At 42.1% G+C, this 15236-nt stretch overlaps 1 protein-coding gene across 1 annotated transcript; it reads right to left on the minus strand.

Moving 5' to 3' along the window:
- Window positions 1-5719: 5719 nt before the first annotated feature.
- 7B2 (Secretogranin_V domain-containing protein 7B2) lies at window positions 5720-14764 on the minus strand. The gene is made up of 3 exons (XM_065220878.1): window positions 14650-14764; window positions 13090-13794; window positions 5720-8106 (listed from the first exon to the last, which is right to left on the minus strand). The coding sequence occupies exons 2-3, from the start codon at window positions 13753-13755 to the stop codon at window positions 8035-8037; spliced, it is 738 nt and encodes a 245-aa protein (XP_065076950.1). The 5' UTR covers window positions 13756-13794; window positions 14650-14764; the 3' UTR covers window positions 5720-8034.
- Window positions 14765-15236: the final 472 nt, after the last annotated feature.

Raw genomic sequence — 15236 nt, forward strand, 5'->3', positions numbered from 1 at the left:
TTTGATTAAATTCAAGGATTGAAAGTTATCAATGGTTCAATGCGCTAATGTCTTATGATCATGCTCAATCAACTGCTCAGCAGGCAACATTGGTGTTTCTGGGGCGTTGAATAGGACACAAAAATCATGGCTACTATATCACACTGCAAAATACAGTGCTGCCTACAGAGCAGGTGCTTGATCATGTCATAAGCTTACCAACCTCTTAAATAATTAATAACTTTTTCCTGTCTCGTTTTACATAGAAAGCAAAGTTGTAGTTGAGAAAATTTTCTATAAGAATGGCTATCGAACTGTTTCGCAGCTTAAGATCATTCTTTGCTTGAACGTCAAGCAGTACATTTCGGTCTTTGCTCGCTCTGTCGAGTTGTTCGATTAACCTATAGTTTGTTACAAACGTTCGCAGATATACCGCACGTTGCGTCGTCAGTAGCGTCGGTCGCATCGCGTTATGGGAAGACAGCGCTCCCGGAGCAGACTTCGTGACCAAGCGGAGAAGAAAAACAGTGGTGAGGGTAGCTCGGTACCTACCTCAAATAGGTACGCTACTCTGCCCACCGATGTTGGAAATACCAACCCAGTCCCGGTGAAGCGGACGAAAAAGAGGAAGAAGAACCAAGGACAGTCCGATGGTACGAGCGGACGCGGCGATGTTACCGTGACGAACGCCAGCGACATCGGTGATTTCGGCGACGCCGTCGAAACCGAGAATTCTACCGGCCCGAGTGCGGCGAAAATCAAGCTTCCTCCACTGGTGGTGAAGCAAGTACCACTCAACACGCTGATTGGCGATCTCTCATCGCTGGGCATTGCAGCTGAGTTTAAGCTCGGCAGGATCGGCACCAAGGTGATGCTGCGAACAAAAGCGGAGTACGAAGTGGCCGTGAAATATATGAAGGATTCTAAGGCGGAATTCTTCACGCACGACATCCCCGGTGAGAAGCCCTTCAAGGTAGTCATCAGGGGTTTACCAAACTTCGACCCCAAGATGGTCGAAGCTGAAATCAACCGGTACAAGCTAGCCCCAATCGCTGTCTTCCGAATGACAAGGAGAGACGAAAACGTGAAGACGTACCCGGATTGTCTCTTCCTGGTGCACTTCCAGAAAGGGACGACGACTCTCAATGCGCTGCAAGCCATCCGATCGATCTACTCCATCATCGTACGATGGGAACCATACTGTGGCGACCATCGTGACGTAACGCAGTGCCAGCGGTGCCTCAATTTTGGACACGGTACCCGCAACTGCAACTTCAAGCCACGCTGCAGCAACTGCGCTTAAGAACACGCCACTTCCAACTGCCCTGCGGATGGAGCCGTGGCGTTAAAATGCGCCAACTGTGGTGGTGCTCATCACGGTTTCGACAGACAGTGCTCCAAACGCAAGGACTTCAAACGCATCCGAAAACAGGTGGCAACTAACAATCAACCAGGACGCAAGAAGGACAAAGTCCCGGCATTTCGGACGGAGGATTTCCCGCCTCTTCGTGCTCCTCAGCAAAGGCAAGCGAATTCACAGGTGCATCCCACTCAAGCAGCTTCCGGTGATTCTGCTGGTCAAAGCTCTCCATCTCCCCCTGGATTCTGGAGACAACCAACAGCGCAAAACAACAACCCCGATCTGTTCTCAGCGGATGCACTGATGGAAATTTTCGTCAACATGTCCGGTGCTCTTCGTAAGTGCCGCAAATAAGCCCGAACAGATCCAAGTGCTCGGTAAGTTCATCATCCAGTATGGCGTCTAAACCGCTAACTATCGTCACCTGGAATGCTTGCTCCGTAAGAGCAAAAAGGATTGAGTTTGCCGACTTCCTCCGCAAGCACAGCATCGACGTGGGTCTTCTAACCGAGACCCATCTAAAGTCCGGCGACAGCTTCTGGTTGCCTGACCACAACATTATCCGGCTTGATCGCACCAGCTCCAGGGGGGGTGGTATTGCGGTCGTCGTCAAGAAAGGAATAAAATACCACACTCTGTCCCATATCCGCACCTCTATCATCGAGGCCCTTGGTGTGGAGGTGGAGTCGTCGACTGGATACGTCCAGTTCATCGCCGTCTACTGCCCTCGACAGTGTGCCGCCAGCAGTGGACTAGCGGCTAAATTCAAGAAGGACCTGACCACCATCACCCGTACCGGTTCCCGCTTCGTAATCGGAGGAGATCTAAATGCTCGCCATGAGGCCTGGCGGAACTACCAGCAGAACCAAAACGGTCGTCTCCTGTTCGACCACTCACAGCATGGGCTGTACTCCGTTTGGTTTTCGGATGAACCAACATTCATCTCACCGGCGGGCAACCCATCGACGCTAGACCTGTTCCTGACATATATCGGCTTGTCCAAGCCGGTAGCCTTGAACGAACTCAGCTCCGACCACCAACCGGTGGTGGCTGAACTGGGCTGCAACGTGGCTCCTGCTTCAAGCCTGCGCAAGGACTACCATCGCATTAACTGGGCCCAGTTTGGACGCGTGGTAGACAGGCACATCATCGACAACCCGCCGCTTGACACCGTGGAGGACATCGACCGAGCGTTGGAGGGACTCCAACAAGCCATGACCATGGCTGACGAGGCGTGCATCCGACGAGTTCCTGTGAGGGGTAAGTTTATTGCCATTGATTCCCACACCCAACTCTTAATTCGCCTGAGAAATGTTCGTAGACGCCAGTTTCAGAGGACTGGAGATCTGGGCAAAAAACGTGAAATGGCCGATCTGAACAGGCAGATTGCTTCCAGAATGGACTCACTCCGAAATGAAAGTTTCGGGCGTGTTGTCCAGAATCTGGACGACCGCTCCAGACCATTCTGGAAGGTAGCCAAGGTCCTGAAAAATCATCCCAAACCCGTTCCACCTCTCAAAGTCGAAAATGATGACGATCGGCTTTTAATCACCTCACAGGAGAAAGCAAATGCGATCGGCAAGCATGTCGCTTCATCGCATTTGCTTGGCTCGACTATCCAAAGTCCGCTCAATGATCAGGTTGCGCAATGCGTTCAAAACCTAGATACCTCCCCTTGTGTCGTGCCTCCGGCGGATATGATTACAGTACAACAGATTTGCCCAGCGCTGAAATGCACCAAGAACATGAAGGCTCCCGGGTTTGACGATTTATTCCACTTGATCTTGAAGAGACTCAGCATGAAAGTGCAGTCTCTTCTAACCGCTATCTTCAACAGATGCTTGGAACTGCACTACTTTCCAAGCATCTGGAAAGTAGCAAAAATCATACCAATCCGCAAGCCCAGTAAGGATCCAACATTGCCTTCAAGCTACAGACCAATCAGCCTCCTTTCAACGCTGAGCAAATTGTTCGAGAAACTCATTCTCAATCGTTTGCTCAAGTTTGTCGAGCAAAATAACATTCTCCTTCCGGAACAGTTTGGATTCATAAAGGGGCACTCCACCGCTAGCTAGTACGGATGATGAATAACATCCGAAGTAACAAAGCTGCATCCAAGTCCACAGCCATGGCGTTATTAGACGTTGAAAAGGCGTTTGACAATGTTTGGCATGACGGACTTGTGTACAAGCTTTGTAACTTCAACTTTCCATTGCATCTGGTTAAAATCACCCGTAACTACCTTCAGCAAAGGTCGTTTAAGGTATCGTTGAATGGTTGTCTTTCCGACACGTTTTCCATCCCAGCAGGAGTCCCGCAAGGCAGTCTGCTGGGCCCCTTGCTTTACAGCATTTACACTTCCGACATTCCTCCCCTCGGAGACGGTTGCGTGTTTTTCCTGTTCGCAGATGATACCGCAATAGCCGTCAAAGGAAGGATGCCTCGCGAAATAACGAACAAACTTCAACGATGCCTTAACGCCTTTGCTGATTATGCCACCACGTGGAAAATTAAAATCAATCCCTCCAAAACACAAGCGATCATGTTCCTACATCGGCAATCGACCAAACTGAAACCGGCTCCATCTTGTACTGTAATCATGGATGGCACAAGGGTTGAGTGGTCTGCCGAAGTAACCTATCTCGGGATGTTGTTCGATGAAAAGCTCCTCTTCCGTTCGCTTGTAGAGAAAACAGTAGTCAAGTGTTCTACCTTGGTTAGGTGTCTGTTTCCGCTGATTTGCCGCAGATCCCGCTTCTCAAGGGTGAACAAACTAGCTGTCTACAAACAAATCATAGCACCTGCGATCCTCTACGCAGCTCCGGTGTGGGAATCACAGGAACAAAATTCAGGTCGCTCCCCCCCCAAGTAATACGACAAGTGGTTCCTGGGGGAAAAGGGCAAGGCGCAAGGAGGTTTTAGTGCGGCAAGAATCCCACACACCGTGTCACCGCGACCGTGCACCCGGTCATCAAGCGGTGGCATGATGGCCTTTTAAAGGTTTCCTTCTAGCCAAAAAAAAACACACACAATGATAAAATCTGACCCTTCTTACTAATAGAAATTTCGACTAAAGTGCTTGATTTAAAGTAACGCATGAGTGAGTTTGGTCCTGAGTTGCTAAAAACTAAGATCGTGGTTCCCGGAACATGGCCAGATGTGGCCAGTATAATCCTGTGCTCTGATTATTACTACCATTGAACTGGCTTTTGAATTCCAGCCGCACAACCACGATGCTCTTTCATTAAATAAAGTTCCTTAGGCATTGTTTCATGATTCACGGGAATCCCCACTAGACTGATGCAAAATTTGACTTTTTCGCTCCACAGTGCTTAAATGGTTTCAAATCGGGTCGTGATTAGCCTGCAAAAGTTACAACTCATTTGGTTAGAAACAGACTTCGCACAAACCATTTGAAGTTTACATGTAAATTATTATGGGAAATCTCAAATTTTTGTTCATTGCCTTCTAGTCTTTTTCTATATTAAGCTACAAAACAGCTCGTTAGCTATTCTTATAGAAAATTTTCTCAGCTACAACTTTGCTGAAAATCGTTTCTATGTAAAACGAGACAGGAAATAGTTATTAATTATTTAAGAGATTGGTAAACTTATGACATGATCAAGCAGCTGCTCTGTAGGCAACACTGTATTTTGCAGTGTGACATAGTAGCCATAATTTTTGTGTCCTATTCAACGCCCCAGAAACACCAATGTTGCCTGCTGAGCAGTTGATTGAGCATGATCATAAGACTTCAGTGCATTGAACCATTAATAACTTTCGATCCTTGCATTTAATCAAAAAGTGGTCTTGGGCAAAGTTGTAGCTGGGAAAATTTCCTACAAGTAAAGTTGAAAGCTTTTGAAGCAGACCGATATGGTGAATTATTAGATAGACATGAACAAAAATCTTAGTTTTACCATAGTAATTCCCATACAAACTTCAAATGGTTTGTGCCATCACAGTTTCTCACCAAATGGGTTCAAATTTTGAGAGGTTAGTCTGGATCCGATTTGGAATCGTTTAAGTATTGTGGAACGAAAATTTCAAATTTTGCATCACTCTAATCCCCACCCACATGATATCGCAACAGAACACTCAGAACAATATGAGGCTTAATAAAACAAGTAAATTAAAGACAGTCATGTTTTTTGCAGAAATACTACACTCATTTTTTTTTTATTTCTCATAGATTTATGGAATACAATAGAGTTGATTTGTTTTCTTATTGGTTTGTTGATGTTAAAACTTTGTGTTGTGTGACAAAGGGGGGTTTCAATAAATATATGTATATACCTCCATTATATGGTACTTTTTTTTTTTTGGCCTATACATATTCAAATGTGAGATTGTTTGCATTGTTATAAGAATACTTGCGTATGTTTACAATACATATTCATTTATTCAACGATTATACGCGTTGCAATGGGTTATGTGTTTTCAAGGAACCAAACTAAATATATGTTAAACAATCATTGTTTTCGTTTTTTTAAGCAACACAAATGATGAGAGATAGAACACAAAAAGGATTTATTTACTTTTTTATTTGGGATTATATTGTTTATTACACCAATAACGTAGTTGTTGCTCTCTTTAATTATGTATTGTAATTTCATGGCTTTTTTTTTCTCTAGATGTTACCGATGCACAGTTATTTTCTCATAAGCCTTCAATTTAACGTCCTCTGACGATGAAGATCGTGATAAGTAAGGAGACGTGTTAAGCTTTCATAATTTTCATTTGCAGCATTTATTTTGATTGTTTCAAAAGTTTCTGTAGCAAAGATGTTAATTTCATTACTTTTTTTTTAATTATTTAACCCACCTTGGGCTGCACTGAATATTGTCCTTGCGTTCATTACTTTGTTTTGTTCTTGAATGACTCATTTTATCTTTTTGATTATAAACACTTTTTAATGTTCTGGTTAAGTTTGGATAAGGTTAAGTATATTTTCGGATGTTGTTTTTTTTTATTCCGTACGTTTTCGACTAGCTTTTGGTTCGACTCTGATGCATCCAGGAATGAAATTCCAACGGAAAGAGCTCGATGTTGATTGCTTTGCTAGGCGAATGCGAACCAAAAACTAATTTTTCCATTCCTCAACGTACACACTCGCGCGAAGAAGTTATAGTCAAATTTCTAGTCTGGTTTAGTTCTGGTCGTTATACTCTGTTGGTAATCGAGCGTAATTTTCACCCGATGTTTCTTTAATACTAATTGTTCTCTTTGTTATCTGTGTCTGCGAATTGAAGATGATGTTATTTGGTAATTATAAAGTTTTTAAACAATATGACTTATATTTCATATACACTACATATAGATTTAAGTATCTTTGATAAAATAAATGCCTCATCTTGTATATATTTATCGATTTTTTTTTTATGGCAAATCGTTCCTTAAAGCTTTCTCTAGCTCGAAGTCAATGTTACGAAAAATATTATTTATTTCCCAAGTTTCAATGTAAAACTGGTTTTATCATACAGTAATTGCAAGCGAGGTCGCAATTTTCAGTGCCAAGGCCTTTTAGCAGCTTCCAAAAAGCATCAACAGCTCAAAATCACTCCAACTCACTGGCCTACGCTTAGATATTGACTCACATCATTTAACTATTTCATAAACGAAGCTTTACGATCCATGATATGTCTACAGTTCATATCGAACGGAGAGCTTCCTGCATACCTCAGAGGAAAAAGCTGCTTCTTTGCTGAGCGCGTAGAGCTTTCACCACTACGCACCCCGAATCGAGAGCTTGCGGCCCCTATGCCTCAATCCGGAATCGCCAGATGTTCAGCGGCCTGTGAGTTCCAAAGTTAAACTGTTATCAACACTTCGATTTTTGTCCATTTTCAAACTAAAATACACCTTTCTTGAAATGAAAACAAAAACGGAACTACACAGATTTCACAGATCAGCCAACAGGTCCGCCTACCTCTTCGATGCGGATTGCCTTCACATAAAGATCACGGAATTTGGGGCATCCCTAAATACACAGTGCTACTGGTCGATCTCGCACAAACTCCTGTCCTCCTTTCAAAAATTACATAATCAGCTCCATTTGTGAATGGCCGATCGTCGAGTAATAGACAATAGTTAGTATTCACTAAGTACAATTATCTCTATCATCTGATGCTGTGACTGTGACGTAGTTACTATTGATTGGATGAACATATCACTTGAAATTGTAGAAATACCGCCCTCTGCGTTCGCTTCTCGATTACTTAACATTATTAACATCAATCTCAAAGGTTTGGGTTTTTTGGCAAGGATTCTAGGAAAAAATTTGAAGGAATGCTCCTGCACTGCTCAAGTACGCATCAAGCGTATGAAATAGAGGAAATATTCAGTTGATTTATGGGAACATTTGAAGATTTGTGTTCGTGCGCGGGAAATCAGAGCTATGACTAAAAGTTGCCTTTCATCTCCCGAATTACGATTGCTAATATTCATCTGCCTGTAGCAACTATCGGTTTTGTAATTTACAGCTATATGCATTATAAATATTGATTTTTGTTTTAAGATGTATGCCTAGATGTACTTGTGCCGTAGTCCGTTTTTCGCGTGTGCCGGTTGTTCGTCATCGGTTTGATTGGTTTCCGTGCCCCATAGTGCTCTGCCGAACGGGGTAGTGGCCATCATCGTCACCATTATGTTCTGGCCACTACTCACTGCTGGCGCGAGATTGTGGATCCAAAGGCTTAGAGCTGGACGTTGAAGCCTTTCTTGGCGGCGATGGGAAGCTTTTCCCCTTCCAGGAAGGGATTGGAGCTCTTGTTTTTTGGGGAGAGATGGAAACATATATAATTAGATTACAATATTCGTTGGTAGGTATATGATGTCGATCAGCTGCGCTCAGAAAATCCACGACCGGGAAAAAATACTAAAGTGTAATTGACCTCTTCTGATTTGAACCAAATTTGGAGGAGATGTTTATTTCAGTCTTGTTAGCAGTCACGGTAGTTGACACATTTTCTGTGATAATCGACTGCCTTTGCCTCCGACATTTGCAAAACAAGCTATCATAGTACAGTACCAAGCTAAAATGTCATATGACAGGCTCTTTCATACGACATTGTCGCCTAAGACCATCATGAATGTATGTATTTTAATTTATTCTCATTATAAGAGCTGCTGATGTTGTGCTTGTGTGAATTCTGAAAATAACCTAGTAATAAAATTTCTTATCAGAAAAGGTTTAATTTACACCAAATTGAGTAATGAGAACGAAATCACACAAGTTCTGAAAACATGCGACGAAAAATTCAGAGAACTTTCGACGACAACTTCACAAAATTTCCGAGGAGAAATTCACAGAATCTCTTATGAGAAGTCCGCAGAAATTCCGAGGAGAGGTACAGAGAACTTCCAAGGAGAAATTCTAAGAACTACTTAATTGTCAGAACTTCCTACTAGAAATTCATATTGCTTTCGACGATAAGTTCATCCAGAAGAGCAGAATAATCAGAAGCTTGAATAGGCTTGTTGGCAAACATAGAACATGAACTAGGGGAAATATTATGTTGCGCAAAAGTCCGGATTTCATATTGTTGCCGACACATTCAAACACTCCCTACTATCTTCCGAATAAGATGCGCATAAATTTTCCTAATTAATTTGCTTCAGTCTATCGGATTGTCCACGAAGATGATGAAAAACAGTACTCGCGCAAGGACGTTCTAATTGGGACCAAGCCGTAATAATCTTTCTGATAGCTGTGGTCGGAACAGCTGCAGCGAATCAGATTTCGCAGAAAAATGACATGTTCGTGCATATGTGTGTGAGAGAGCAGTGAGAGATTTTCTATAATACGCCGCAATCGGCGTATTAAAGTTATACCAAGATTAAAATTGAGGATAATACGGCATGGTGCTTTGCAAAATCAAGGACAGTTCGAGATTGATGTATTATCCTCGATGGAGCTTACCACTATAGGTGTACGAGAAAGGCAACAATGGAATGGATCCAGCATGGAACTTGACAATCGAGCTTCGCACTCTTCTTAATGAATGCCCTTCGAAAATTTGTGCGTGGTGTTTGACGGAGTTGACCAATAATACCAGGTTTGCAGAATGATTTTTCTAATCTAATTTTGATTTGAATCGGAGTTTCTACCGCAGTATAGCACTTTGTATATCATTTTTGCTCAACACAATAAAATCAACCATAAACAAACACGCAATGCACTCAAATTTTCAACTTTCCCTTCGCAAATGTAAACAGTTAACAACGCCATTGGCGTTATCATTGATTCCGGCATCACTTCCAGTCATTATAGAGATTAGCTAAGAGAAGAGGTGACAATACGGGGGCGAAAAAAAACCACTTTTCTGTCAAACGCGAACCACTTCCTGATTGGTCGATTTCATGTGCGTAAGATAGAGATAGAGATAGATAAAGATAGAGATAGAGATAGAAATAAAAGAGGAAGAAGCCAATTGTCACCTCTTCCTCTTAGGAGATTAGTGACGTTTAACGCACATACACTAGCGGGTACATTGCCGTGTAATGTTGTTTATTATTTTTGATGATGTATGAAATTAGATTTGTCAAAATGAGTTTGACAGCGATTTGTTATGTATTTTCCTCTGATTTTTACTTACACGATCACACGGACTTGAAAATCTCTATATAGAACTGAATTTAAAAAGAGACGACATGTCAAATATGAAACAATCGATTATCTGTCAAAGTCATAGGAAAAGTTATTCCAATCGAGCAGAAGATCTATCAAAAAGATAATACCATAGAGGTAACTCTAAGACAAGAAGGTCCCGAAATAACGTGCTCAACTTTATGGCTCAGCTCTGGTACTCTCTTCGGTCCCAAGCTAATCGATTCACCCCTCGAAACATAAGAAAAACCAATAACCCCTCATTTTATCTGTCAAAATTCATAGCGAATCAAAACAAACATTGCGTAGTACTAGAATTTTGATTAGAATGGGATACGTTAATCGTTTGCTTGGGACCAATAGGCTAGTCAAGTAGTGAGCCAATTTAAAATCGATAATTTCGTATTGATTGTTGATAATACCCCGTTCACATTACAGCGTATATCATGTGATATACACTGTCTTGTAATGAGCACTCATACATCTAGTTTTCACTGGAAGTGAGTATGAGTTCTCATTACAAGACAGCCTATATTACGTGATATAGGCTGTAATGTGAACGGGGTATAAGATGTCGCGTATATGCCCAATTTAGTCTCTTTACCAGTCAGGTTGCTGTGATCCCTTTGTCCTTTTTATTCTATTATTGCTACTGTCAAATCAGCCAAGCAGCAACAGTGGCGGGATGTGCTGTCAAATCGGCCTACTGAAAATGCATCAATGAGATGTAAATATTTAAAATGGACCAACTGGTTTGTGCCGTAAAAAGGGAGGAGATGTAAATATGTAAGACCCTGGGTACTGCGGAGTCGACCAATTTTATTTTGCAAGCCAATGGAAAACTGCTTGAAAATTTTCTCAAGTTTAAAATTGATTTGCTATTTCTCAGTTGATTCCCGCCAAAAGCTCTAAGCCAGGAGTGCTCGAGCCCCCATGATTCTATCAAAGTTTGTTTACATACATGTTTCGCCAAAGTATGTTTTACTGTAATTGAAAACTCAGCTGCCTCATAAAAACTATGCTGGTTTTTATACTTTCATCACTAAGCTTGTTAGTTTTTATCTTTGAGCTTAAAATTAAGAATGTGTTATGAAAAAGTATAGAGCATTTTTATGAGATTACAATGCTTGACGGTAGATAAGAACAGTAACTGCATTTGCTGCTTCTGAATGTTTGGCTCCCGCTTGACAGTTCACACTGGCTCCCAAGTGACAAGCACCTTGAGTGAGTCCGCAGTACTCAGGTAAGACCCAATGAATTTGACATCTCTTTCATTCTCCCGCTGTTTAAACGGTTGAAGGAGTGTGGCGTCAAACTCCATCATCCATTTAATGGGCCGAAGAGCGAATGAGTCGACAGATTTACTGGACTCACTTGTTCATGCTCATTGATTTTCCATACGTGAATTTGGTTCCAAAAATCAACAAACCATCGTTTCTTATGACTTTTTTTCGTTTAAAACCAGTCATGCGAGGTAGGCGATGATTGTTCGTATTTGACAGTCACCTCCCTCCCTTGATCAGCAACTGGCTGGGATTTGACATAAAAAATTGGGTTGAATTCGCTACCCGATTGTAAAGTGTCGTCCCATGAATTGATATTTTCTAATAAATTATTTTTATCCATGCGTACCGTTTGATTTGATAAAGAATTATAAATCAAGTTTCAATTTCGTAGAACTACGGATAATTAATAATAAAATAGGGTAGAGCCACAGACAAACAGACGTAACTCTTCATTGTGTATCTTCGTTCACGCATTTAACTGTTGATTTGAACATTATCAGTTGCGCGAACGACTCGCCGCAGCGCTGGCATCGGATCACTTTGACGTTTCTATACATTCAATAGAACTTTTATGCAATATTCTTTGCGAGTTAGCGAGCAAGCTTATTTTCCGCGAGAAGCCAGAGAGATGTCGTTACTGAGGTCCTATGTTTTGAGATACTATCTTTTCAAGAACAACTTTTTCAAAGAGTTACATCTGTTTGTCTGTGGTAGAGCGTTACTTCGTCGAAATTACCCATTTCCGTACTATCGATCAGCAAAGATCAATAATATCAATGATTTCACCGTGCACAAATCAATTATAGGGGCAATGTCCCTAATTTGGGCCTAAGTGTCCCTAATTTGGGCCCATACATAAATTCAGCGATCGACTAAATTTTCAGTAGCAACCAAAAATATCCATTAGTACCGTCCCAATGATGCGTTCATCTAAATAAAATTGATCAATAGCAGATTTTTAGCGATGATTCCAATGTTAGATCCATAGACCAACATTAGAGCCATTTCCCCTAGCTTTGTTCCGATGCGTTAGTTCATTAGCTACAACATAAATGCTATTAGAGCGCATTGTATGAATATTTACGCTCATTGTTCTCAAAACAAAAGAAGCGCTCCTAGCGAATCCCATTTTTCGACGTTTATCCTCAGGACGAAGAATATCTAATGACGTTTCAATGCGTTTGGACGGAATTAGAATTAAGAAGCAGTATTAGATTTTAAGCAATACCTCAAAAATTTGTGACTCTTTATCAAATCCAACGGTACGTACACACCTAGAAAAATTCATGTAAATTTAGGTGCTCTGAGACTGACATATACGAGCGTCAATTATGACACAAAATTGATTCATAATAGACGCGAAATTCAGCTCAATCAATCGTACTTTTCGTCGAGTAACGAACTTTTCAGTCTCGGAGCACTTAATTTTACATGACATGTTTGTTTACGTCTTATCCTTTATGTCAAAGATGGATTCCGTCACGTGTAAAATTAGGTATTTCTAATAGCGAATTCGTTTATTATTCAGTTCCAACCTGGATCGGGTATCAAGATTGGATCTGCTTGTTTTCTGACAAACGTCAGTTTGCTCGTTTGTTTTTAAAACCTAGCTCAGGTTGAGGTTCGCACTGACAAAAAGTTCGGTTTCGCACTGGGTTGGAACTGGTTCCAACCCCGATAATAAACGAATTCGCTATAAGTGTGTATGGAAAGGTGAATAACATTTAGAAGTCATCTTTGACAGAAATATTCCATTTTTTGTTCAGACCCGTTAAAAAACGAGAGGTAAAACGTGGGTTGTGCTTAGTAGGATGGAAATTAGATCAAAAACCCTACCTATCATACCATCTACTCACCTTCTTCGCGTGGAACTTCTTCGCAACCAGGCTCTTGTGCTCCTGGGTGTGGAACTGTCGGGCAATGAAGTTTTCCAAATCCGAATCCATTTGCGTTCCCTGTTCGTTCTGCTGTTGGGTCGGGCAGTTGAACATATGTTCCCCATCGCACATACAATCTTGGGCCCCTTGATACTCCCGGCTGAATGCGGCCGTATTCTCGAAATCCATCGTGCAACCTTGATCTTCCGAATAGTCCACCGGGCATGGGTTTGGTGGATTGCAGTAAGCCGGTAGACTGGCATCGGTTTTCACTTGCGGCTTTGGCATGTGGGGGCCTTCGCCCGCCCCACCGGATACGTACTGGTGACCCCAGAGTGAACTATGCTGTAGGAATTCTTGGTCCCGGGGTGACGGGTTCGGATTACCATCGAGCAGTGCATCGTAGTCCAGTTGTTCCGATTCTAGATCCTTGCTGGCACGGGCCATCATCGCTAGGCGACCGGGAAACTCGTCCATCGGATCGATGTAGGAATCCGCCGCCTCGGCTATGTCCTTGCCCATGCGATCCACTATCTCTCGCAGCAGCACATCCGACAGTAGCTGATCTTTCAAGCCCGCTGATAGGTATGCCAGTGCCGGTGCACTAGCAACCATCAGCGAGGCCAAAACAAAAAACAAGTACATCTGCTGGTGCTCACACACGGAGAAGCACCGGGGTTAGTCCTGAAACGAGGAAAATTTCAAATCAATTCACTCCCAAGCACACTGCACTAAATTATGAAGAACAAAAAACACAACATCTGGAGCATAGATCTCAGTGTAACACGTTGCTGCGTTGATGACGTTGCAGTATCCCACATTGCTGGAACCTTATGAATGAAATGCCAATGCTCACACTAATCCTTAATGGAGCACTCTCATGCGCATCGGACCACCACCAGGTTATTACAAAAAAATCTATATTTACAATTTTATTGAAATTTGATTCGAAAAACTTCCTGGAAAAGCTACATTTCACAAGGTATGACATTAAATCAGAAACCAAATATCCGTTCGTCCCACTTGTTGTGGGTGGCAGTCAATCAATATCGTACAAGATGTGATGACGTCAGCATCGTTTTCATCATACCAGCTGCGTCAGGAAGTATGGGAAGTTTAATCCCTCCACCACTGCGGATGCACTTTGGATTCCAACATATAATCAACGCAGCTGTCATAGATATAGACTATTTATAGCACAAGCAGTTTTCTACATACTAACTGTTGGATTTTCTCACCAAATGCTAGTGATTTCACCTTTAACAATTCAGTAAACCAATACTGTTGACAAGTGATATATTTATTGTAGTAAAGCAGCTTTTTTTTCTAATTCGCCATTGCCTGTGCATGCCATCTGTGGCTGGTATTACCAAGTTTCGTCCACGTCATCAATGTGAAAAAAAAAGTGCGATACCCATTACCAATTGAAAAAAAAACGTGTATTATTTGCTACCTAAATCAATGCTGGTCATGGAAGGTGAATGGAATTATCCTCCTCAAATTTCTAAATTAAATTCAACACGACACTGAAAAACTGACCTTTGACGCGTCCGTAGAACTTGCTGCGACTTACTGAAGGACCGAAAAGATACTACCTCCGGAGTGACTTCCCGAGGGGTGATAAGCTTCGTCGGCTGAGAGTAGATATATAGCTACGTTCAGATATTCGTTCGCCACCACAATATGGACAGGAAAAAGAAATCGAGCTTTGGCATCGCGTTTGCGGTGGAAAGCGATATGAAAATTAGAACTTTTCAGGAACAACGCATGCGTCAGAAAGCGTGTCGGTGATTGTTCGGCTGTATGAGTGGGACAATGCAAACTTGGGGAAAAATATGTGGGCAAAATTTTTCCGGGAGTTCATCGCTGAAATGGCTGCAAGTACGTTCGAGAAACGATTCTGAGAATTGGTCAGTAGTAAAAATCGCAGCTAGAGGTAGATCGGGAAGGTTTTATGGTTACCCTAAAACAGGGTATCTTTGATAATGCGGGTAACTTTGATAGTAGGGTAAGATGGGGCAAGATCGCCATACGGGGCAAGATGAACACCCTTGATGTATACATCCAAATTGGTATTTTTCTTAAAAATGCATACCTTTATCCATCAAAGATGATTCATAGATACC

Source organism: Ochlerotatus camptorhynchus, unplaced genomic scaffold (assembly GCF_037179485.1).
Source record: "Ochlerotatus camptorhynchus isolate MF236.1 unplaced genomic scaffold, CSIRO-AGI_Acam_v1.1 ptg000135l, whole genome shotgun sequence".
NCBI classification, from domain to species: Eukaryota; Metazoa; Arthropoda; class Insecta; order Diptera; family Culicidae; genus Ochlerotatus; species Ochlerotatus camptorhynchus.

Coding starts and splice junctions, on each gene's coding strand:
- 7B2 (XM_065220878.1), bottom strand. CDS start 13,755: ATGTACTTGTTTTTTGTTTTGGCCTCGCTGATGGTTGCTAGTGCACCG. Junction 8,107..13,089: donor AGAAGTTCCACGCGAAGAAG/GTGAGTAGATGG, acceptor CCAAAAAACAAG/AGCTCCAATCCCTTCCTGGA.